The sequence below is a fragment of the Scyliorhinus torazame genome, chromosome 7, assembly GCF_047496885.1.
Source record: "Scyliorhinus torazame isolate Kashiwa2021f chromosome 7, sScyTor2.1, whole genome shotgun sequence".
Lineage (NCBI taxonomy): Eukaryota > Metazoa > Chordata > Chondrichthyes > Carcharhiniformes > Scyliorhinidae > Scyliorhinus > Scyliorhinus torazame.
In genome coordinates, this window is record NC_092713.1 from 140,244,383 (window position 1) to 140,269,974 (window position 25,592).

The 25,592-nt window shown below is 51.7% G+C and overlaps 2 protein-coding genes across 2 annotated transcripts in view; one reads left to right on the plus strand and one right to left on the minus strand.

Moving 5' to 3' along the window:
- The window catches only part of LOC140426606 (ral guanine nucleotide dissociation stimulator-like 1), a 409,325-nt gene that overhangs the window by 294,987 nt on the left and 88,746 nt on the right, over nt 1–25,592 (minus strand). The window lies entirely within an intron of this gene.
- On the plus strand, nt 8,682–12,230 carry LOC140427333 (putative C->U-editing enzyme APOBEC-4). The gene is made up of 2 exons (XM_072512888.1): nt 8,682–8,851; nt 10,196–12,230. The coding sequence occupies exon 2, from the start codon at nt 10,271–10,273 to the stop codon at nt 11,384–11,386; it is 1,116 nt and encodes a 371-aa protein (XP_072368989.1). The 5' UTR covers nt 8,682–8,851; nt 10,196–10,270; the 3' UTR covers nt 11,387–12,230.

Genomic DNA, 25,592 nt, shown 5'->3' on the forward strand with positions numbered 1-25,592 from the left:
TGGCATTGGGTGCGAGGGTTGCAGCTATGGACTAGCATGTGCAAGGCCTGGGGCATTCTGTGCAGGTGCTTGTCGAGGCGAGGCCAGGGTTGCTGCCTCACAAGCAGCCATGTTCGAGAGCCACCAAGAAATTGCAGCAGCACTTTTGAGAATGGCCCAGTCACAGCGGGCCATGACAGAGAACGTCGGCAGCATTGCCCAGGCACTGGCCGATGTGGCGCAAACACAGAGGGAGGTGGCTCAGTCACAAAGGGAGATGGCGCAGTCACTGGCTGATGTGACACAGATCCAGAAGGTGCTAGCACAGTCAATGGGTGATGTGCGATGCGATGTCCGTGCCTCTGGACAGTTTCTCCCCCCTCGAAGTCGGTGAACCTGGAGGCGATCAGAGCATCCCATGCACGTTGGCCCTGACGCACACGTTGTCTGGCCTCCCATGCCTGTCTGGGCCCCATGTCCTGTCCAACCCTGCCCTCCCCCACATCCTGCACATTGGAGAAGCCCTGGGCTTCCTCCTCCTCCTCCTGCATGTCACCCCTCTGCTGCGTAATGTTGTGGAGGAAATTGCAGGCCGCCACGAAGCAGGCAACCCTCTCAGCGTCATACTGGAGGGTCTTTCCAGAGAGACTAGGCAGCTGTACCGCATCTTCATCAGGTATCTGACCAATGTCGCTGCATGGGCGCCGTTGTAGCAGGTCTCCACGCCAGTCTGTGGCCTCTGGATAGGTATCATGCGGTTGCAGTGGATAACCCCTGTCGCCTAGGAGCAAACACCCCAGCTTGCTGGGGTGGGGGCGGGGTGGGGGGGGGCATCTCGAACATGTCAGGAATCATCCTGTGCCAGGATGAAGGCATTGTGCGCACTGCCAGGGTATCAGGCGCAAAGGTGCATGATGCACACATGATGGTCACGTATCAGCTGCATGTTCATCGAGTGGAACCCCTTTCGGTTTGTGTAGAGCGGCCTGTCACCTGCAGTTGCTCGTATGGTGACATGCACCCTGTCAATCACCCTCTGGACCCGGGGCATGGCGGTGATGGCGATGAACCCTGTTCAAAGCTGGAGGACTACTGGAAGCAGGTTTTTAAGGTAATCTCTAAAATGGTGCACGTGAAGCTGGACCCGGGCCCTGGGGAGGCCATATTCGGGGTGTCGGACCAGCCGGAGTTGGAAACGGCTGCGGAGGCAGATGTAGCCTTCGCCTCATTGATCGCCCAAAAGCAGATCTTGTTAGGGTGGAGATCAACCTTTGGTCAGGAACAGAGAGACACAGCAGGGCAGACATCCCAAATTTACGGACTGTGCCAAAAACGTTAATGTTAAAAGTTAATTTGACTAGGAGGAGGTCAGAGCAGACAGTCGGTTGGGAAGGTGGATTTTACAGTTGAGCCTTCTTCTAGGACAACTTTAAATGATGAAGATTTAGCCATGTCCAGGCACAATGGTAAAGTTTGAGGTGCTCAAACTATAATTGTCAATGCAGAGCAAGGCCCAATGAGTTCCAGATTGGAGTCTGCAGATTTGAGGACATGGCTGGTGCTAGGAACATCAGTTGAGTAGTCAAGGGCAGAAATAGAAAAGAATTAAAACATATTTCAATAAAGTTTATGGAAACAATTAATCTTGACTCGTTTTGTCTAGTTTGATAAGTTTCTGGCTCAATCTTTCCCTCCTTCACAATTCAGAAAACAAAATATCAGTCTTATCCCAAAAATGTGAAGGTGTCTGCTTTGGACAGCCTTTGAACCTTTTTTTTGGCAAGGACTTTGTGTTAAAAGAACTCACAAATATACTGCCGCTTTATATAGAGTACTTTGCAGCAGTGCCAATTGATGTGTAGGTACCAGAACAATCATCTAGGTCATTCATCATCGGTTACAAATGACATTGGCAACACAGACTGATGAGGAATTTTGTTTTTTTCTTTGCGTCATTCGGAGTCTGTTTACCAGATGGTAAATAGAAAAGTAACTACTACCAGCATTTTGGCTGAAATGTACTTTGAATGAAATGCTTAACAGCTTAGTAATCCTCACTGGGATTGAAATATTTTTAAACAGCATATTTGAGAGAAAGATAATTAAAGCCAAAATGATCTTGCTGGCACATTCATAAAATAATTAATCTTTCTTATTTCATCCACTCTTCCTGTTTTAGAAGTGCCAGTGCCAGGTCCACACACATTTATTTTTCCAATGCTCAGGTTTGCAGTGTTAAGATAAATGCCAAGCTTCAATTGGAATCAATATCATAAAATCCCTACAGTGCAGAAGGAAGCCACTCGGCCCATCGACTCTGCACCGACCTTCCGAATGAGCACTCCACCCATGCCTGCATATCCCTGGACACTAAGGGGCAATTTATCACGGCCAATCCACCTATCCACGCACATCTTTGGATTGTGGGAGGAAACCGGATCACCCAGAGGAAATCCACGCACACACGGGGAGGATCTGTAAACTCAGCACAGGTAGTGACCCAAGCAGGAATCGAACCGGGTCCCTGGCGCTGTGAGGAGCAATGCTAACCACTGTGCTACCCCATGTGGTTCAGGGTGTTGTCAATCACTGACTACTGCACAACAAACTTAAATTTAGACATGAAATTAGCCAAGATGGCACACCCCAGATTCCTGAAATGACAGATAAGTTAACAAAACAAAGATCAATTGTTGGAAATCTTCAAATTGGAGATAGTACAAAATAAATACATTCCTTTAAGGTTAAAAAGTGGCATATTAAGCAATTGAGTTCCATAAATAATAGTGAGAGATTAAAGTAATCAGCACAAGATAAAATGAAGGCTCCCAATATAGAAAATAGCCAAGATATTAGAAGTAAAAGAGTCGTGGTAACATTAAGGTTATGTTACTGGGCTAGTAATCAAGAGGCCTGGACAAATAATTGAGAGACAAACCCCATTATGGTAATGGAGATATTAAATAAATCTGGAATTTGAAGAAAACTAGTCTCAGCAATGATGGGCATAAACTACTGTGCAAAATGCATCTGGTTCGCTAAAGTCCTTCAGGGAAGGAAATCTGCCACCCTTACCTGGTCTGACCTACATGTGACTCCAGACGCACAGCAATGTGGTTGATTCTTAACTGCCCTCTGAGTGGCTGAGCAAGCCATTCAGTTGTATCCAAGAAGAAGGCCCATTGCTAACTTCTCAAGGATAATTAAATTTGGGCAATAAATATTGACTTTAACTGCACTGGTCACTTTCTGTTAATGAATTAAAAAATATTAGAGAAGGTAGATCCACTTGGTAATGGAGGGGAGGCATGTCAAGAGATATTAAATATTTTTATATTTAAATGATAGTGACAGTAAGACAGCACCTTCCCAATCCGCAACCTCTACTGCATAGAGGAACAGGGGCAGCAGATGGATGGAAACATTCCCCTCCAAGATACCCACAATCATGACTTCAAAATATATGGGTGTTCTTTCATTATTGCTGGGTCAAAACCCCAGAGCTCCTTATCTAATAGCACCGTGGATGTATCGACACAACATGGACTGCAGTGGTTCGCGAGGGCAATTAGGGATGGACAATAAATGCTAGGCTTTGCCTAAATGAATTGAAATAATGGGCAATTAAATGGGGCGAGTGTGAACTAAAATGTTTTTGGAACAATACACAGAAAGTTGCTGAAGGGAATGAGTGAACATTGATTGATACAGAGGGGTTCAATTGCAGAATCCCCCTGAAAGTGCAATTGAGAACAGAAAATATCAATTATAAAGCCCTTATGATGCCCCATTTGTAAACTCCAATATATTGATAAACATGTACAAAATATTGACTCGGCCACAGTTAAGAGTATTGTTTGCAGTTTAGCTGCTTCACAAGTACATTACAGCCATAGAGTATATTTATTGTTATTGGTATCAGTCCTTTGTGGCTAACCCAAGGGTGTATGTCACTTCTGTACTGAACACTGTCTGTTGTGGCTGTAGAGGCTGTTTTATAACTGGCAATCCCGTCCACAACTGGCACAGCTGAATGGTGTTGGCACGAGATCGCCTGATGTTTTTTTTCTTTCCGCCGGCCTCTGTTTTCTGATATATGGGGCGAAATTCTCCCCCAACGGCGGGATGTCCGCCGACTGGCGCCAAAGCCGGCGCCAATCAGACGGGCATCGCGCCGGCCCAAAGATGCGGAATGCTCCGCATCTTTGGGGGCCGAGCCCCAACATTGAGGGGCTAGGCCGACGCCGGAGGGATTTCCGCCCCGCCAGCTGGCGGAAATGGCGTTTGTTGCCCCGCCAGCTGGCGCGGAAATGCGGCGCATGCGCGGGAGCGTCAGCGGCCGCTGTCAGTTTCCCGCGCATGCGCAGTGGGGAGAGTCTCTTCCGCCTCCGCCATGGTGGAGGCCGTAGCGGAGGCGGAAGGGAAAAAGTGCCCCCACTGCACAGGCCCGCCCGCGGATCGGTGGGCCCCGATCGCGGGCCAGGCCACCGTGGGGGCACCCCCCGGGGTCAGAGCGCCCCGCGCCCCCCCCCCCCCAGGACCCCGGAGCCCGCCCACGCCGCCTGGTCCCGCCGGTAAATACCAGGTTTGATTTACGCCGGCGGGACAGGCAATTTCTGGGCGGGACTTCGGCCCATCCGGGCCGGAGAATCCAGCGGGGGGGGGGGGGGTCCCGCCAACCTGCGCGGCCGGATTCCCGCCCCCGCCCAATCTCTGGGAGCGGAGACTTCGGCGGGGGCGGGGGCGGGATTCACGGCGGCCAACGATCATTCTCCGACCCGGCGGGGGGTCGGAGAATGACGCCCTTCATCTCTGATTCCAGTTAACTTGAAGGCTCGCTTGCAGAAATCCTTGTATCGCAGATGTGGGTGACCTGTCCCATGTCTCACTACACCACATACTCACCACGTCTTTGGGGATAAGGCCATCATCCATCTGGTTCACATGACCCAGCCAATGGAGTTGCCATCGAATCAGGAGGCACACATGCTGCAGGCTGGTGTGCTTCCATGCTTGCCCAATGTTCATCTGAGGCAGCAGAATTAGAAGCTCAGTGGTTAGCACTGCTGCCTCACAATGTCAGGTTCGATTCCGGTCTTGGGTGGCTGCCTGTGTGGAGTTTGCACGTTCTCCCGATGACTGCTTGAGTTTCCTCCAGGTGCTCCGCTTTCCTCCCGTAGTCCAAAGATGTGAAGGTTAGGTCGATTGGCCATGCTAAATTTCCCCTTAGTGTGTCCGAAGGTGTGCAGGTTAGGTTACAAGGATAGGGCGGGAGAGGACAGGAGACTGGTCCTTGGTAGAGTGCTCTTTTGGAGGGTTGGTGCAGAGGCGATGGGCCAAATTACCTCCTGCTGCATGGTAGGGATTCTCAACTTTGACGTGACAGCTGTGGCCTTGGCACCTGGCCATGTTGAGAGATACGGGTGTTGGCATGTGGTGCAGGGTGGGGTGCGAGGGGGCTGCCGGCGGTATGGTTGCCCTCTGGGGGGGTGGGTTGGGGGGGGTGGGCCAGAGGTGGAGCCAGGAGCATGGAGCTGGTGACTCACCATGTCTGGCCAAGAGGGTTGCCCATCCTAACCCAGCACTGTCTGCTGGGCTGCCTGGTGGGTGCCGCATGTAAGGGGGAATGATGGGTGTGGGGTGTGGAACGAGGGTGGTGCCATGGGTACAGAGCTGGTGACTCACCTTAGCCCCCCTGAGAAGGTTGTGTGGCATTTTCCGCCGCTGCTGCCTGGTCCTTGCAGTGACGCCCATGACTCTCCTGGCCTCTGCCACCTGCGTCCAAGCCCAGTTAATATCGGGGGGTGGCAGCCGCCTTCCCACCCCGGGAACAGGGTGTCCCACATCTCCTACACGGCATCCAGCAATATCTTCAGCTCTGCATCCACAAATCTCAGGGCCAGTCTCTGGGGTGCCATCTTCTTGGTTGGAATGAAAGTGTGTGGGGCGTGGAATGCTTATATGCAGCTCCAGCTTGTTAGGCTCTGCAGTGCCAATCCCGACCACAGTGAATCCGTGCTGGCATCAGTTGGAATTCCGCGTGGTGCGAGTGCTGGCCTATTTACATTTTCTGAATTGCTCTGTGACTGGCGCCACCATCGGGACCATGGAACACCCGCCATTCAATTCCAGCATCGGAACAGTCTCTGAAATGGGGAAACCAACCCTTTTTGTGTGGTAATCAATTTTGGAATAACGTTTATGTTGCAAGAGGCAGTCTAAATTACTCTTTACCAAGTCATCTACTATTTCTCTAATAGAAAAATTAAGATTTGTAAATCAACGTGCATAATTCTGATACTCTACAGCTCACTGGTCAGACTGCACCTGGAGTACTGTCACACGGCAGGTGATGTAGTGACTGAAAAAGGTCCAGAGGAGAACTGTAAGAATGGTTCTTAGGTTAATGAACCACAGCCACTCAGATAGACCAAGGTCCTGGAGCGTATTTACTGTGTAGCAAGTTAGACTTAGAATATGATAGATATGTACAAAATAATTAAAGGGCATTCTTGCTGGTAGATTATTTCAGTTTATTATCTTGGAGAGGAACAGTGGCACGATGGCACAGTGGTTATCACTGCTGCCTCACAGCACCAGGGCTGTGGGGCAGTTCAATTCAAACCTCAGGCAACTGACTGTGTGGAGTTTGCATGTTCTCACCTTATCTGCGTGGGTTTCCTCCAGGTGGTTCAGTTTCCTCCCATAGTCCAAAGATGTGCAGGTTAGATGGATTGGCCATGGTAAATTGCCCCTTAGTGTCCAGAGATGTGTCGGATAGGTTAGAGGGTTGTGCGGATAGGGCGGGAGAGTGGGCCTAGGTAGGCTGCTCATTCGGCAGAACGGTGCAGACTCAAAATGCCAAATGGCCTCCTTCTGCTCTTGTAGGGATTCTATGATTCTATGAACAGGAACATGAGTTTAAGCTGCGTAAGAGCAGGAATAGACTGGATGTACTTCTCCCACAGTGAATGTTTAAAATATATTGCCAGTTGATGTGGTGGGTGCTGGACCAACTTGTCTTTTCCTGTCCTTATTGTGCGTTTATAGTTATCCAACCTGGATTATATGTGGAAATAAGTCTGAATATGTATATATAATGTCATCTTGTGGTTTGTTACTTCCAAGCAGAATTACTGGAATCCACTTTGCCTGCTATTGTACATCTCCAGGAACAACACTCCTCATTACTTGACTAATTACATTGGTTGTATGGCTGGTTTGTGATGCAGATGTAATGTTCTCCCTGTGTCTGCGTGGGTTTCTTCCGGGTGCTCCGGTTGTTATATTACCCTTAGTGGTAATATGTCGTGTTCTTTGTCTTTTGTTCCAGAATGGTCCATTGAGTTAATGGCAAAGAATCCACCAATCATCAGATTGAAACAAAACTAATTTATTGGATAACGATTAATTAAGTGAAGTTCGCACATGCTACTGAGCTATAGTTAATAATAAAGTAATATTGAATCTGTCTAGTAGTGATCAATAATCTAAATAATCACTAATAATAACCTTGTGTTAACTCTCTCTAATCGAATACTCTCCTAGTGCTGTTCTCAGGTTTTCTCCTTCACGAACTACCCAGCATTTCCTGTGTTCTGATTTATATACAGAGATATGGTGGTGCCCTCTAGTGTTTGAATTACACAGAGATGTAATAATTAACCCTTCACTAACTTGCCCAGATACATATCATTACACCGGTTTCCTCTCACAAGTTCCGACAGACGTGGGTTGTTCGGTGAATTGGACTTTCTGAATTCTCTCTCTGTGTACCCGAACAGGTGCCAGAATGTAGCGACTAGGGGATTTTCACAGTGACTTCATTGCAATGTTAATGTAAGCCTACTTATGACAACAATAAAGATTATTATTATAAAAAGAGCGATGCCAACAACGCAGCTTCAATTTCCATACCATCTGTAGTTATGCATGAAGGCCCTCTCAACCTTGCCCCTCGCCTGAGGTGTGGTGACCCTCAGGTTAAGTCACGCCCAGTCAACTCTCTCTCTCTCTCAAAGGGGAGAACAGCCTATAGTCATCTGGGACAATGGCGACTTTCACTTTTCACTCTTCCAAGCAATTGAGCAATACCACCAAAAGGCTATAGCCAACACCAGTAACCAATTTAAAATTAGCTGTCGTAATGATTTATCTGTAATAAAATTCTTACAAACGGCCCATGTTTCTTGTCGCACATTCGCAAATTCTCTGACTCATTCTGAATGACAGAAGATTGATTGCCACATTTTAATACCAAAACCGAAAGACCTCGCAAGGAAACAATGGAGGAATTGAAAACTTCAAGTTCAAGATGAAACCCACTCAAACCTTTGTTCTCACCATTTCTCACAATCCCTTAACTTGTGCAATTCTTTGTAACTGGCAGTCAGCCAGCCATCTATAACATTTAAAAACACACATCATTCAGTGAACTTTGTCGCATACAATGTGGCATTTCGCTTATCATTCTAGTTTTGAAACACTCAGTGATTCACGCATTTGTAGCACTGTGGTCTTATGATGGTGATTAAATTAGGTGAAGGAAACCTGGCAGAAATGTGGGAAATACAAGCTCTTTACATGAGGAACTGTAACCTAGAACAAATTCTCATTGCCATGGAGTTTATTATCCATCCCCTTTGCTCATAAACAAAAGCTGCCCCTCCCTTGCGAACAACTCACAAACCAAACAACTTCCAAGCAAAAGGACAGAATCACAGGTGAAAGAAATATCTGTTCGCAGGATCTACTGCAGATTTTCACTAACAGATGTCCAACATTTGGAACTTCATATTTCAAATGAATCGAAAAGACAACAGGGAACCAGGAAAACAGGTTAATGAAGCTTTGCTGGGTCTCCTGGTTACAGGTAAACACTTACAATATAAACACTGGATAATTTATATTTTCACCTTCAGGCCTAAGCCTATCATTCTAACTCTGTATTCAACAGTTTCATATTCAGATCATAATAGATTCACAGGCATTTATTTATCATGACTCTAGGCTTCAGTACTGCATTTGAGATTCAACACTTTGAGTAATACAGATGCAGCACAGACAAATTGATTTATTTCTGGCTAGAAATCTAGTTGGGTTTCACTCCAGCAATATATATATTTTACAACTGTTTTGCTACCAATTTGTTTTTCTCATTTTAATTTCAACACTGAAACATTGTGTTAGAAATTCCAGCTGATGAAGCTAATTCCTCTTGCTACATTTGTGAATTCATGTCCCCATTTAAAAATGACACAGCCATTGATCATTTATTAATTCTTTCTCAACCGAGGTGAACCTAAAGGTTGCCAACTCTGATTGCATGTTTTCCTGAAGGTTTCGCCACAGCTGGTCAAACAGATTCTCATTCCCTTCAGTGCCCTTTGTGCCTGGGAGGGAAGAGGGGAAACCGATTAAGTTAGGACATCCTGAAATGGGTTCATTATGTCCTGACAGTTAAGGTGAAGGCTGGTAGGGGAATGAACACAAAGGTCACTTGGACAACATACAAAGTGCAACCGACACTCATACAATCTAAACCCAGTGAAATGAGCTAAAACATTCAAGAGGCAGAGAGAAAGGGAAAAATGCCCATTCAAAAATAAGTCACACCTCACCAAAATAGGTAGATTGAAAAATCATGGAGGCATTTTATCCCAATCTATTCATGTGCAAAGCGAAAAGAAAATAATGGTGTTCTTGTCATTTTGTGTTGTTAGTACTTAATAAACTTGTTGCAATAACAGCCTCGTCTCTGCTGAGGTTCTGTCCTGGGCCTCCTATTACAGCATAGGAAGGGGCCATTCAGCCCAACTAATTTGTACTATTTATAGTTTCCTCCAGTTCCATCTCCTGTATCTTTGTATTTTTTTTTCTCTTCTAGCTTCATTTTGAAAGCATCCAAGCTATTTGCATAAACTACTTCCTGCAGAAGTAAGTTCCAGATTCTAACCACTAAGTAACTTCTAATTTTATATTGAAATTATTAATAACTAACTATCTTCTATTTATAAAGGAAATGTTGCAGATGCTGGAAATCTGAAATGTAAAAAAATCAAAACAATAAAAGAAAGGGCATTCTGACGGAAGATTTGACCTTCCATTGTCTACTATTATTCTAAAATTGGAACAGTGACTGTTTTTCCTTCTTACATGAACAATGTAAAACCACCTTTCTGTGTATAATCAGCACCCATTTTAACTTTTCTTTCAGGAATACATTGCCCGTAAAGGATTATGATGTTGCAGTGAAATTATTCTTTCCAAATGGTGAGGTGAACCAACCATCATGACAGCTGTTTATGAAGAATACATTGCTCCTCAGGGCACACTGGTGAAGCCTTACTACTGGCTGTATTTCACTGAAAGCTGTCCAAAATGTCCGTATCACATCAAAACGGGGGAAGAAGCACGTGTTTCCTACATTGAATTTTATGAAAGCTTTGGGTTTCCCTATGCTCAACCACAGTCTGGCAGGCATCTGGTCTTCTATGAGCTGAAGTTATCATCTGGTACCCTAGTGCAAAAAGGACAAGTAACTAACTGTACTTTGCTTCACCTTCATCCAGAATCTATCTTCTTTGATATAGATGGCTATCTGGATACACTCTTGTATTCCTATGAAAATATTGCTTATATTACCATCTACTCCAATTACACCCCGTGCAATGAAAGAACCCATTACTGCATGAACAAAATGTATGATTTCTTGGTAAATTATCCCAGCACAAGGTTGGATATTTATTTCTCTGCGCTCTATCATACCGATGATCATTTTTCTGAATCTGGCTGGAATAGAGAAGCTCTCCACAGCTTGGCTTCACTTTGGCCGAGGGTTACCCTCAATCCCATCAGCAGTGGGACATGGCTGACAATCCTTCATAGGTTTGTGAGCGGTGTGCCTCGGTCAACACTTTACAATCCAGTTCTGCCCGAGAGGGCTTTTGCAGACCTGAGCAATGCCCATCAGATAGCTGCCATCACTGGAGTTAACCCTGCTTACATAGATGTCACACCCCAAGCAAAACAACATCAAAAGCGACTTCTTAAGCCAACGGATGTGGACTTGTATCCTATTTCACAGGCAGCACTGCCAGTTATGAATAGAATAGCGTTAATAGTTCCTCCCCAACTATACCAACCCTACATGAATCTTCCAAACAACTTGACATTGCCTTTGCACATACACCCACTTCCTCAACAGAACATTAAACTAAAGAATGTGGTGAGACATCTGAACATGCCCAACATATCGATGTGGAAACCATCAGCAACCCCATCACCACGCAACATTCAATTAACTGAAACAGTGAAAATTATTGAAGCTCCAGTGAAGAAAAGAACAAACCATTCAATGCAACAGAGGAAGACAAGGAAAAGGGAGAAATCCACAAGAAGGAATTAGCTGAAGAAAACAGCTCCTTCAGACTGGTAGAACTAAAACTAGATGCCTTTTCGACAGCATTAAGGAACACTATCACTATCACTGCTTTTTCAGAAACTTTGCACAGGAAGTATAATAGAATATGCCATCAAATTTGTCAACTCTATTCAACCATTGTTGTTCGCCATGGCAGTTTCCATGTTTTTTGCCCAGTTCCTTCCTATTTTGCCCCACCTATAATACTCTAATTTCTCCAGTATCAATCTCCAAAGCAATTCAGCTCCGATTGTATCTGCAGTCTCCTGAAGCTGCATGTGAATTTCACATTCAGAAATCCTAAACAACAAAGCGTTTCCTGGGTCACTTTGGATGAACTTTGCTTGAATTCCAAGAATATTGGCACTTATTCGGGATTCTCATACTAAAATTGCTCGTTAACCTCCAGGAAATATATCCCAAGCTTACCCAATGGTGGATTGTTACAGGCCAGCATCATTTTCCTCAGTTGAAGCACCCAAAATTGAACTCAATATTCCATGTCACTTGACTGCTCTATAAAATTGCAGTAATGCTTTCTTGCTTCTATATTCTATACCTATTGTGCGGGATTCTCCGACCCCCCGCCGGGTCGGAGAGTCGCACGGGGGCGGCGTGAATCCTGCCCCGCCGCTGGCTACCGAATTCTCCGGCGCGGTTCTTTGGCGGGGACGGGGATAGCGTCCCGCCAGGTGGGCTGTTGGCAGTGTTCCCCCCCCCCGGTGATTCTCCGGGCCCCGATGGGCCGAGCGGCCGCCTGCTTTCGGCCAGCCCCGCCGGCGTGAAATACATAAGGTCCATACTGGTGGGACCTTGCTCTGAGGGCAGCCTGTGGAATCCTCGGGGGGGGGGGGGGGGGGGGGCACGGGGGGATCCGGCCCTGGGGGGGGCGGGGGGCCCACGGTGGCCTGGCCCGCGATCGGGGCCCACCGATCTGAGGGTGGGCCTGTGGCGTGGAGGCACTCTTTCCCTCCGCCCGGCCTCTGTAAAGCTCCACCATGGCCGGCGCGGAGAAGAAACCTCCTGCGCATGCGCAGGGATCACGGCAGCGGTTCTGCACATGCGGCAGAACACGCTGGCACTCTCGCGCATGCGGCAACTCGCGGCGGCCGGCGGAGGCCCTTCGGCACCGGTTGGTGTGGCGCCAACCACTCCAGCGCCGGCCTAGCCCCCGGAAGTGCGGAGGAGGCCCGCCTGCCGGTTGGGGGGAATCCCGGCCATTGTGTTTCAGTCTATCTCATTAGTCTTTTTGATGAATTGTGCCATTCAAGGAAACTGATGAGGATAACACACCAAACACGTCAGTCCCTTTCTTAATCAGATTCTCCACAGCATAAGGTTTGCAACTTGCCAATCCATGGTTTACGTTGGAAAAAGGGGAAAAAGGGGAATTGTCAATGTAGATCCAAAAGGCTACATATAATGGCCGTGATAACTATTGCAACTTGATTATTTCAAGAGCTTGTCATTTAGTGTAAAAAAAGCAATGAAGGGTAATCTGCCATCCTTACCTGTTCTGGTCGACATGTGACTCCAGATTAATTAACTGAGATGATGTGACAAGTCACTCAGTTCAAGGGCAATTAGGAATGGGCAACAAATGTTGGCCTTGTCAGTGATGCCCACATCCCATGAAAAAATAAGTACAACAGTTTTAAAATCTCCAATTATTCTATTTTGTTCCGTGAAAGTTAAAGTGAGGATAGCACACCACAACTTCAAACAGGATTAAGACATGTTAACACCCAACCTATTTCAAGAGTCTTGTTTCGGACTTAAACACGTCTTGATTAATATTGGCACTTCCTCTATTAACCAGGTTGGACTTAGATTGTGAAAGGTTTTGTAGGTGTATTAACCCTCATGGAGGTCACTGCATCAGAACTATCAGATTCCCGTGACCTCCACTGAATACGAGCTTCCCCTTAACTGAGGATTAGATGACGAGTATGAAAACCCCAACCTGTGTACCATAAATAAATCCAACCTTTGTTTTCTATCTACTTGGTCCATGTGTGCTGCTTTAGCGAATTCTATAGTAAGCTTCAGATATCAATGACCAAATCAAAGGTTAATCTTCCTTAATTACAACAAATGCAGTTTAATTTTGTAACTTAAGTTGTCAATTTGAGAGGAATACATGCAGTATTATAAATAAGCCACATGGGAATGTAAAAATAAACAAACAAAATTTCTAACTATTGCTGCTAATTTTCTTGTGTGCTTTAGACAGAGTGAGAGCATAATGAAGTGCAGATGCCTGATACAGACACAAGATAGGAAGGGGGGGGGGGGGGCGGTAAAACAATAAAATTTGCAAAGTAAATGAACTACAACTCCATTGGAAAAGATTTTATTTACATGTCTGTTAGCTCAAACTATAACACAGCTTCGTACAATTGTTTTAAAGTCAAAAGAATGTCTAAACATTAAAAGATAATAACTAAACTTACACATTGCATCAACAATTGCAGTCATCCATCAACCTAAGAACAAGCTCTATTAAAGTACCCAGACCATCAATGGACAATTACATAGGCGGCTGAATCACTGGGGTAAAATGCAACACAATTACTCAACATTATTTTGTACAACTTTGTTGGAGTTTACCTGTTTATATGGAAACCAATTGGCTACAGTCAGAGTGAGATTATAAAAACACAATTTAAAACCTAAACCAAAGCATTCCTGTGGAATACTGCAATTAAATGTCACAAAGGGCCAGAATTTACAGTCAGTGGTGAATGATGGTACCAGCCGTTCATTCCAATTTCATTTGGCCACTAGGCTTTTGCAATGGAACTTCCAGTGCCCATTCTGGCCCTATGCCCTCTGCAGTGAATCTGGGACCCATGGGGCAAGTAATTGTATCTCTTTAGCCAATTAAATCAAATAATTGTTGCCAATTGGAATATTTAACTCAATACCAATGGAGAAAAAAAGCAAAATAAAGGGAGGGAAGGAAAGATGAGATAGAGACCAAGACAGCAGAGATAGAAAGTTAAACTTAATGTTCTATTTCAATTTATTTTTAACTCTAATAACCATCATCTGAAGGAATGGGACTCCCCATTCGTGAAAGCTAATTTTCTGTGCCAAAAATGTTGATTGGCAATAATTAATACTCATAGTAAAAATGTATGTACGCTGGAATGCACAAACTAATATTCTCTGGTGATTTTAGTGGGCATCGCATAAGTACGAATACTTCACGCCCTTCATGTGTTTCAATGCCAAGTTGTTTGTCTTCAATCTGAAGTCAGGTTTGATCCCAACTTTAGTTGTATTTACATAATATTAAGTGCATCCTTCATATCAACAATTGTAGTGCACATTCACCCAATGACAGATGATCAGGCGTTGCTGATTAGTTAACGGCTATATTGTGACTTAATTTGATAGCCCATCTGGTGTTAGCAAATTCATGCATCATTGTTTATGTACTTCAGTTTCCAGAACCGAAGTATTTTCATGCAAACAAATGTCACAGTGCAGTATATTTGACTTATGGATGAAAGTGTTGGTGCTAAATTTTGAAGCTCACATACTGCTTGGAGTGATACACAGGCTGTGCCCAAGCAGAGAATCTGGAGGATAAGAAGGTATGGGAGAAGTGACTATAAACATGGTAAGAAATAAAAAGATTAATTTATAGACTTCAAACCTGTGGGTGATCAAGCTTCTGTATTCTCTATGTACAACTTACTTTTTGTTTTTTATTGCGAATATATGCTTAATTCATAAAACATCTAAAAGAAGCATTACTAAACAGGACAGTGCAACGATATTCATATTTTCTACATAGATCATGTTGCACTCTGAGGTGCTTCAATATAATGAGAACATTACAAACACTTCCAAATGTTTATTGCAGAAAGTGCAATGATATTCAAATCATCTACATAGGTCATGGTGCACTCTGAGGTGTTTTTATACAGTTGTATTTACTCTAAACAGTCAAGAACAAGCTTACTGTCCAAGGGGTTCTTCATTGTTAGTAATCATTCTTTATACCATGGTTGCAAGACATTACACAGTGGCCTTTTCCCATTGCGCCTTGGCAGTGGCTGCCCTAAGCTTGAGTGCGTGCCTCAGCACGTAGTCCTGGCTCTTGGAATGTGCCAGTCTGGAACACTCAGGGTGGGATTTTCTGGCCTTTCCCATCAGTGGGATCTTCCGGTCCTCCTGAAGACGAACACCATAGACATTGGTGGGGCCAGAAGATCCCGCAGGGTAGCCAATGTTGAGCCACCCCCAGCACTGGAAATCTTGCCTCATGGGGGCTGGAAATAATGGCCCTCGGTCTTTTGCACTGGAAGATCAAGAAGTTTCAGGCCGAAGAACATTGTTCACTGAGTTGATGATCCTCCAACAGTATTTAATGTCTGTCTCAGTGTGCAACCCTGGGAATAGCCCATAGAGCACAGAGTCCAGCGTCATAAACCTACAGTGCAGAAGGAGGCCATTTGGCCCATCGAGCCAGCATCGACCCTCTGGAAGAGCGCCCCACCTAGGCCCAATCCCCCAACCTATCCCCGTAACCCCACCTATGGGCAATTAGCATGGCCAATTCACCTAACCCGTACATCGTAGGAGGAAATCGGAGCACCGGAGGAAACCCACGCAGACATGGGGAGAATGCGCAGAATCAACACAGACAGTCGCCCGAGGTCAGAATCAAAAGCTGGGTCTCTGACATTGTGAGTCAGGAGTGCTAACCACTGTGCCACCCCAAAATTCAAACCACTCCTGGCAGAGGTGTCATGGAACTACTTGGGATGAATCTCGATAAAGGTCACTGCATCTCTCTCCAGACCTTCTTTCCAAAAACACACTCCACAAGGAAGTGCGCAACCAACTCTTCCACCCCACAGCTGCCTCAAATGAGTTTGACAGTCTGCTCATTTTCAAAAAATGTTGGGCGGTATTCTCCACCCCCGCACGCCGGGTGGGAGAATCGCCGGGGCATCGCGCGAGTTGCGCATGCTGCCCTCACACCCGCACGCGATTCTCCCCCCCCCGAAACCAGCGCCGTGGGAATCGCGCCGGGCGGCTCGGAGAATCGCCGCAAACGGTGAGCGGCGATTCTCCGGCCCAGATGGGCCGAGCGGCCAGCGAAAAAAATGACAGTCCTGCCGGTGCCGTTCACCCCTGGTTGCTGCCGGCGGGAACTGTGCGGGAACGCTGGGGGTCGGCCGGTGGGGGGGGGAGGGGGCAGGGGGGGTTCCTTCACCGGGGGGGGCCTCCAATGGGGTCTGGCCCGCGATCGGGGCCCACCGATCGGCGGGCCGGCCTCCCCCCCCACTCCCCCCGGGCCTACCTCCTTCCGTGGCCGACCCCAGAACCCCGGCGCCATGTTGGTGAGGGGCCGGCGCGCGTAAGAAGTTCCCCGCGCATGCACAGGATGGCGCGACCCAACTGCGCATGCACAGGAATGAGCTGCCCCAATTGCGCACGCGTGGGTTGGCATGGCGCCGCCTAAGGAGACTGCAGCGGGTGAGCTGCTCCAGCGCCGTGCTGCCCTCAGAATAGGTCATGCCTGGGCCCTGTTCGTGCCGTCGTGAAACACAGTGGCGTTCACGACGGCGCGGGCACTTAGTCCCGGGAGCGGAGAATCCCGCCCATTAGTTCCAACACATGGGGCGGGATTCTCCCCTACCCGGCGGGGCGGGGGGTCCCGGCAGGACGTAGTGGCGTGAACCACTCCGGCGTCGGGCCGCCCCAAATGTGCGGAATCCACCGCACATTTAGGGGCTAGGCCCACCCCGGAGTGGTTGGCGCCCCGCCGGCTGGTGTGGAAGGCCTTTGGCCCCACGCCAGCCAGGGCCGAAGGGACTCCGCCGGCCGGCAGGAGTCCGCGCATGCGCGGGAGTGTCAGTGGCTGCTGACGTCATCCCCGCGCATGCGCAGGTGGTGGGGGGGGTTTCACCTACGCATCAGCCAAGGCGGAGGCTGATGGTCAGCGTGTAGGAAAAGAGTGCCCCCACGGCACAGGCCCGCCCGTGGATCGGTGAGCCCTGATCGCGGGCTAGGCCACCGTGGGGGCACCCCCCGGGGCCAAATCGCCCCGCGTTCCCCCCCAGGACCCCGGAGCCCGCCCGCGCCGCCAGGTCCCAGCGGCAAGGGACCTGATTCAATTTATGCCAGCGGGACCGGCATAGAGGCAGCGGGACTTCGGCTCATCACGGGCCGGAGAATCGCCGGGGGTGGCCCGCCGACTGGCGCGATTCCCGCCCCCACCAAATCTCCGGTGCCGGAGAATTCGGCAGCCGGCGGGGTCAGGATTCACGCTGCCCCCCGGCGATTCTCCGACCTGGCGGGGGTTCGGAGAATCCCGCCCATGATTACAGGACGATCCTCTAAAGTAAAGATTTTTTATTGCATCCTGTTTATCTTTATAAAACAAATGAACCAGTGTTTCTGGCCTGTCACAACACGTCAGGAGTTCCTTTTGATTTCTGGGGCTATTGTTATACTTTATTTGTACCGTACACTTATTGTCAGTTTACAGCTCTTAACACAGCAGATTCTCCAAGTGTAGACACCATAATGCTCTTCAGCCAAAAATCCCCAGCAAATTACTTGATTTGTGCTGTGGAGTTAACCCTGTAGTGTTTTTGTTCACTAAGTGGAAAGTTAGTGTGGGTGTGGAGCGGGCAGCTGAGTTGTGATGGAAGCTGAAATCACAGAGGATGAGGTAGCGTTCAGTTGACAGTTAGGAGTTTGAAAGTGAGGTTCTAAGTGGCTGGAGACAGAATGTTGAGGGACAGAGGAAAACAAATCTTGACAAGCAGGCATGTTGGAAAGCAGAGAAATAGGGAAGGGTTTGGATAGAGATTTGGGGGCTGGATAAATGAAAGGAAGCATGAATAGGGAACAGGCTGGTAAGGATGGAAATGTTCAAGGGGCAGCTGAAGAGGGTAGAAGAGAAGCAAAAAGAAAAAGGAAGATATTAATAATAAAAACGTGTCTGAAAATGAACACCAAGGAAATGTAGGTTATTGAAATCACAACTGAAGCTCAAGCTTCATCTTCAGTACAATGTTTAGTTGTGAACAAGGGCTTAAAAAAAAAATCTCTCCCAGCAGAGGGCTCAGTGATGCTGTAATGGGTGCTCTTTTGAGGTAGTTTCTCTGCATGTTCAAAATGATCGAACAATATTTGACACCACTCACTACCCAGTGCAGATTTAGGCTACGCATTTTGGCAAGGTGTCTTCCACTTTAAAAGGACTTATAAAGTCATCTGAAAGCTATAGATATTATTCTGACCTTCAAGATACCTTTAATATAATCCAATAAAAAATAGCGAACACTTCACAATTTTGTTTGGAATGTCAACTGAAGATTCGATTATAAATGTTACTTAAAACACAGGAAATGCAATTGGATCAACATGGCAACTGCTGATAAATGTTGAAACCTTTTTTTTTTAAAATGCAGCCCGATTGTCTGCTTCTCCAGATAGCAGCTCTAACTTGAGCTCTTGCCAAATCTAACCTTAATCCTTTCATAAAGTCAGCAACAAACACTCAAGCTGCCGGGTTTTATTTCTTTCTGTTGAAATACTGCAGTCATTCATTCAGAACATAGATAGGGGAAGACTAATACAGACTGATTAATTCACCAGACGTGCTACAGGCACTCATTCAAAGTGCCAGCGCAATCAGTTTGATTCCACAACATTTAGAATTCAGGGGCGAAATTCTCCGTTATCGGCGGAAACTCCGCCGATCGGCGCAAAAAACGGCGCAAATCCCACTTGCGTCACGTCATAAAAATGGGCCGATAGTCTGACGCCCGAAATGGGCTAGCAGCGACGTAACGGGATCCGCGCTTGCGCAGTGGTTCACGCCGTGCAGCGTCATACGCGCTGCACGGCGTGACGGCTCATAAGGCCGCGCAGCTCCCCCCCACCCGACCGGAACACCCGACCGCAACACCCGACTTGATGGCTGGTCGTCGCTCAGCCCCAAGGTTCGAGTCACGCGATGTGGAGGCGCTCCTGGACGCGGTGGAGCAGAGGCGGGACGCCCTGTATCCCGGGCACGGCCGCAGAGTTGCCCCACGCCACAGCCGGCGTCTGTGGAGGGAGGTGGCAGAGGCCGTCACCGCTGTGGCCCTAACACCACGGACAGGCACCCAGTGCCACAAGAAGGTGAACAACCTCGTCAGAGCAGGCAGGGTGAGCCTCCCCCATATCCCCCATATCCCCCCCTCCCCATATCCCCCCTCCCCCATATCCCCCATATCCCCCCTCCCCCATATCCCCCCTCCCCCATATCCCCCCTCCCCCATATCCCCCATATCCCCCCTCCCCCATATCCCCCCTCCCCCATATCCCCCATATCCCCCTCCCCCATATCCCCCCTCCCCCATATCCCCCATATTCCCCCCTCCCCCATATGCCCCTCCCCCATATCCCCCATATCCCCCCTCCCCCATATCCCCCCTCCCCCATATCCCCCTCCCCCATATCCCCCATATCCCCCCTCCCCATATCCCCCTCCCCCATATCCCCCATATCCCCCCTCCCCATATCCCCCCTCCCCCATATCCCCCTCCCCATATCCCCCCTCCCCCATATCCCCCATATCCCCCTCCCCCATATCCTCCATATCCCCCCTCCCCCATATCCCCCCTCCCCCATATCCCCCCTCCCCCATATCCCCCCTCCCCCATATCCCCCATATCCCCCTCCCCCATATCCCCCCTTCCCCATATCCCCCCTCCCCCATATCCCCCATATCCCCCCTCCCCCATATCCCCCCTCCCCCATATCCCCCCTCCCCCATATCCCCCATATCCCCCTCCCCCATATCCTCCATATCCCCCCTCCCCCATATCCCCCCTCCCCCATATCCCCCATATCCCCCTCCCCCATATCCCCCCTCCCCCATATCCCCCATATCCCCCTCCCCCATATCCCCCATATCCCCGCTTCCCCATATCCCCCCTCCCCCATATCCCCCATATCCCCCCTCCCCATATCCCCCCTCCCCCATATCCCCCCTCCCCCATATCCCCAAGTGAATCCAGCCCTAACCTTAACCTCTGCAATGCACGCGCAACCGATGGCGTGCATTCATATACCTGCCTAACACTGTTGCTTTTTACCCCTGCCACCCCCCCCCCCCCCACAGGAGAAGCGCGCACACAACAATAGGGAGCATGTGAGGACTGGAGGAGGGCCCGCTGATGAGAGGCCACTGACCGTACACGAGGAAAGGGCCCTGGAACTGGCTGGTGGAACTGAGGACCGGGAGGTTGCTGATGCAGAGGTCGGGGCCCCACGAGCAAGTGAGCCACCAACAGCCCGTCCCCATATCCCCCCTCCCCTATATCCCCCTCCCCCGTATCACCTGATCACTGCCTGATGTCTAACCATGCATGCTTCATTGTGTATCGCAGGACCAAACGTCCAGGCACCCATCCCCGCAGATGCAGACCGCCCGCAGGATGCCCCTCGGAGACCACAGGAGACGGAGAGACCCGCACCCTCCAGCATGCGACGCCCGCAGGATGCCCCTCGGAGACCACAGGAGACGGAGAGACCCGCACCCTCCAGCATGCGACGCCCGCAGGATGCCCCTCGCACACCACGGGAGACGGAGGGACCTGGAGCAACAGGGAGACGACACCCCCGTCACGTGCGGGAGCGACCACCCAGCGATGAGGAGGGCAGCCACAGGCCCCCGTCACATCCGAGCCAGGACACCACTACCCAGGACACCACTATCCAGGACACCCCTACCCGGGACACCACTACCCAGGACACCCCTACCCGGGACAGCACTACCCGGGACAGCACTACCCGGGACAGCACTACCCGGGACAGCAATACCCAGGACACCCCTACCCGGGAAGACGAAATACCGGACAGTGACTCAGAGTGGATGGGTGGAGACGAACCCCCACCCCAAAGTGCCATGGACTCAGAGTGGGACGAAGAGCACGACACAACGCCACTGCTGTCACCAACACCCTCCACCATCGCAGAAACACTCACCACGGTTGGGCACTTTAGTGATGAGGTGTCTGGTACACTCACTGGTGCGCACAACACAGCCGTCCCGGTACAGCAGGTGGAGGTAGGAGCAGCAGAGGGACCGGGCGGTCGGAGGGCAGCCCAGGCCAAGCGAACATCTGCCGCCCAGATGGATCCCGGGTTCCTGCAGTTACCACACCCACACATAGATCCGATGCAACCACCGACACGGAGACGAGCGAATAGGGTGACGGGTGGCTTGCGGCGGCTGCGGTCGCAGGTGGAGGAGTCCACCCGCGTCCAGGAGCTGGGAGTGGTCCCGGTCATGCGTGCCACCCAGGCTGACACCGCACGGGTGGCGTCCGCGGTGGAGGCAATGGGTGCGACGGTGTCAGACATGGGGAACGGTTTGCGAGGCCTGGGGCCTTCCGTGCAGGCGGCGTCTGTGGCCCAGGAAATGGCTGCCCTCTCACAGGAGGCCATGAGCCAGTGCCAGCGCCAGATGGCAGAGGCGCTCCACGCCATAGCCCAGTCTCAGCAGGCCATGGCCCAGTCTCAGCAGGCCATGGCCCAGTCTCAGCAGGCCATAGCCCAGTCTCTGCAGGCCATGGCCCCGTCTCTGCAGGCCATGGCCCAGTCTCAGCAGGCCATCGCTGAGGGCATCGGCGCCAGTGGCCATGTGCGAGCTGGCGTCGCACTGTCGCAGACAGGGTTCGACAACCCCCTGGGCTCCATGGCTGCAAACCTGCAGACCCCTGTCGATACCAGCACGGGCCTCCAGGACTGGCAGCGCCAGATGTCGGGGGCGCGTCGGATGGCCAGTCCGTTCGCATCCCCCACCCATGTAGAGGCCTGGGGGCCATCGGGCACCCCGAGGGAGGAGGAGGTGGTGTGGTCCGTCCCGGCTCCCTCTGTAGGGGAGGTCCCGGTACACCGCGACACCTCGGATTCCCCCCCTTCCGTCCCAGGTGCATCGGGTGGGCAACGGGCAGGACAGGCTGGCAGCTCGCCATCCCAGTCACCCGGGCCGCAGCCTGGCCCATCTAGGCCAGGACGCCTCAGGAAACGGCCGCCAAAGGGATCCGGTGTCAGAGGGCAGGAATCACAGGAGTCCACCTCCAGTTCTGCTGTACCGTCTGGGGAACCACGTAGACGTAGTCAAAGGGCCCGTAAGGCCAAACAATTAGACACTGAGTAAGTTGGCACGGGTGCAGGGCACAGATGAGTTTTAGGGGCTAGGGCACGTGCATGAACTCCTTTGGTTATTAAAGTCAATGTTACACCTACCGAAGCTGCCTTTGTGCTCTGTCCAAAGTGTGCGGGCGTGTCATGTACGTTGAGCGCAAGTGTGTGTGTGACGGGTGGTCTTACCTCAGCCCCAGGTGAGTCTGCCCCCTTCCCCCTGGGCCGCCATCAACATCCCCCGGGCAGAGGACGGGACCGTGCGCTGCAGTGTCACAGCCGCATGGAGGGATGGTCCGGGTGGATGATGGTACTGTGGCCATGGGTCAGACATAGTCCAACGATGTAGAGCCAGGAGCTCATCGGAGGCGGGTTGTCATCATCCTCCATGGCCTGCGATAGACAAGCGTCCACCCGCAACTGGGTGAGCCTGGCCCGTTGTGCCGCCGGTGGATCGGCAATTGGGGGTGGGGGGGTGGTGTGCATGCGGGTGGGGTGTGTGGGGTTGGGGAGGGGGGTGAGGGTGCTGGGTGGGTGGATGGGTGGGGGGTGTGGGTGGTCGGCTGTTGTCATGGTGTGCGGTCTGTGGCCATACTACCCGATTCCCACGCCCATCTAGTCAGTGAAGCGGGCGTCTATCAGTCTGTCCCGTGCCCGCTGGGCCAGCCGGTAACGGTGGACAGCCACCCGCCTGTGTCTACCCCGTCTGCCCTGACCATTGCCCCCATCCCCCTCATCTGGGGAGGACTGGGCCTCTTCCTGCTGCTCCTCCACTCCGCCCTCCTCTGCCTGCGGCGCATCGCCCCTCTGCTGGGCTATGTTGTGCAGGACGCAGCACACCACAATGATGCGGCCGACCCTATCTGACCGATACTGGAGGGCGCCCCCAGAGAGGTCCAGGCACCTGAAACGCATCTTCAGCACGCCAAAGCACCTCTCGATCACTCCCCTTGTCGCTACATGGGCATCATTGTAGCGGTTCTCCACCTCATTGCGTGGCCTCCGTATAGGCGTCATCAGCCACGATCGCAATGGGTAGCCCTGTCGCCCAGCAACCAGCCCCTCAGCCGGGGATGGCGTCCCTCGTACATGCCGGGGATGGATGACCGCGACAACACGAATGAGTCGTGTACACTGCCTGGGTGACGGGCGCAGACGTGCAGGATCATCATGCGGTGGTCGCAGACCACCTGTACGTTCATTGAATTGGTCCCCTTCCTATTAGTGAACACGGCCCTGTTCTCTGCAGGTGGCCGCACGGCGACGTGCATCCCATCGATCGCGCCCTGGACCATGGGGAACCCGGCAACGGCAGAGAAGCCCACGGCCCGGGCATCTTGGCTGCCCGGTCCACGGGGAAGCGGATGTAGCGGTGCGCCATGGCATAAAGGGCATCTGTCACTGCCCGGATGCACCGATGCACCGATGTCTGCGATATGCCGGACAGGTCCCCACTCGGTGCCTGGAATGACCCCGTTGCATAAAAGTTCAGGGCCACCGTAACCTTGACGGACACGGGGAGAGGGTGTCCCCCGCCAGTGCCACGCGGTGACAGGTGTGCCAGCAGGTGGCAGATGTGTGCCACGGTTCCCCGGCTCATCCGGAGTCTCCTCCTGCATTCCCGGTCCGTGAGGCCCTGGTATGACTGCTGGGGCCGGTACACACGGGGCGCCCTCGGGTGCCTCCGTTGCCGTGGGGCCACGACGTCCTCCTCCCCCTCCTCGTCCTGTCGGTCAGGTGTCCCTCCAGCCTGGGCGGCTGCCGCCTGCCCCTCTGCGGCAGCCTGCGCCGCCTCTCTGGCACGCTCCTCCTCCTCCTCCTCCTCCTCCTCATCCAGGGCAACAGAGACATGAGCGGCTGCCACCACGGCGGCCAACATCGCTGGATGGTCTGAAAACATGACGGCCTGGTGGGGGGGAGGGGAACGACGACATCACATCATTGCCCATATCCCCTCCTCCCCCCAGCCAGGTGGCATGGACCGCATGGGTCCAACTGTTGGAGGCTGGCACCTGGCCAGGTGGACCAACTCATTTGCCCTCCCATCACCCACCCCAGCACGGACCCCCCCCCCAACCCCCAACCTCCACCCCGGCACGGACCCCCTCCCCAACCCCCAACCTCCACCCCGGCACGGACCCCCCCCCCCCAACCTCCACCCGGCACGGACCCCCTCCCCAATCCCCAACCTCCACCGCAGCACGGACCCCCCCCCAACCTCCACCCCGGCACGGACCCCCTCCCCAACCCCCAACCTCCACCCCAGCACGGACCCCCCCCCCCCAACCTCCACCCCGGCACGGACCCCCTCCCCAACCTCCACCCCGGCACGGATCCCCTCCCCAACCCCCAACCTCCACCCCAGCACGGACCCCCCCCAACCTCCACCCCGGCACGGAGCCCCTCCCCAACCTCCACCCCAGCACGGACCCCCCCCCCCAACCTCCACCCCGGCACGGACCCCCTCCCCAACCCCCAACCTCCACCCCAGCACGGACCCCCCCCCAACCTCCACCCCGGCACGGACCCCCTCCCCAACCCCCAACCTCCACCCCAGCACGGACCCCCCCCCAACCTCCACCCCGGCACGGACCCCCTCCCCAACCCCCAACCTCCACCCCAGCACGGACCCCCCCAACCTCCACCCCGGCACGGACCCCCTCCCCAACCTCCACCCCAGCACGGACCCCCCCCCCAACCTCCACTCCGGCACGGACCCCCTCCCCAACCCCCAACCTCCACCCCAGCACGGACCCCCCCCCCCAACCTCCACCCCGGCACGGACCCCCTCCCCAACCTCCACCCCGGCACGGACCCCCTCCCCAACCTCCACCCCAGCACGGACCACCCCCCAACCTCCACCCCGGCACGGACCCCCTCCCCAACCCCCAACCTCCACCCCAGCACGGACCCCCTCCCCAACCTCCACCCCAGCACGGACACCCCCCCCAACCTCCACCCCGGCACGGACCCCCTCCCCAACCCCCAACCTCCACCCCAGCACGGACCCCCCCCCCCCCAA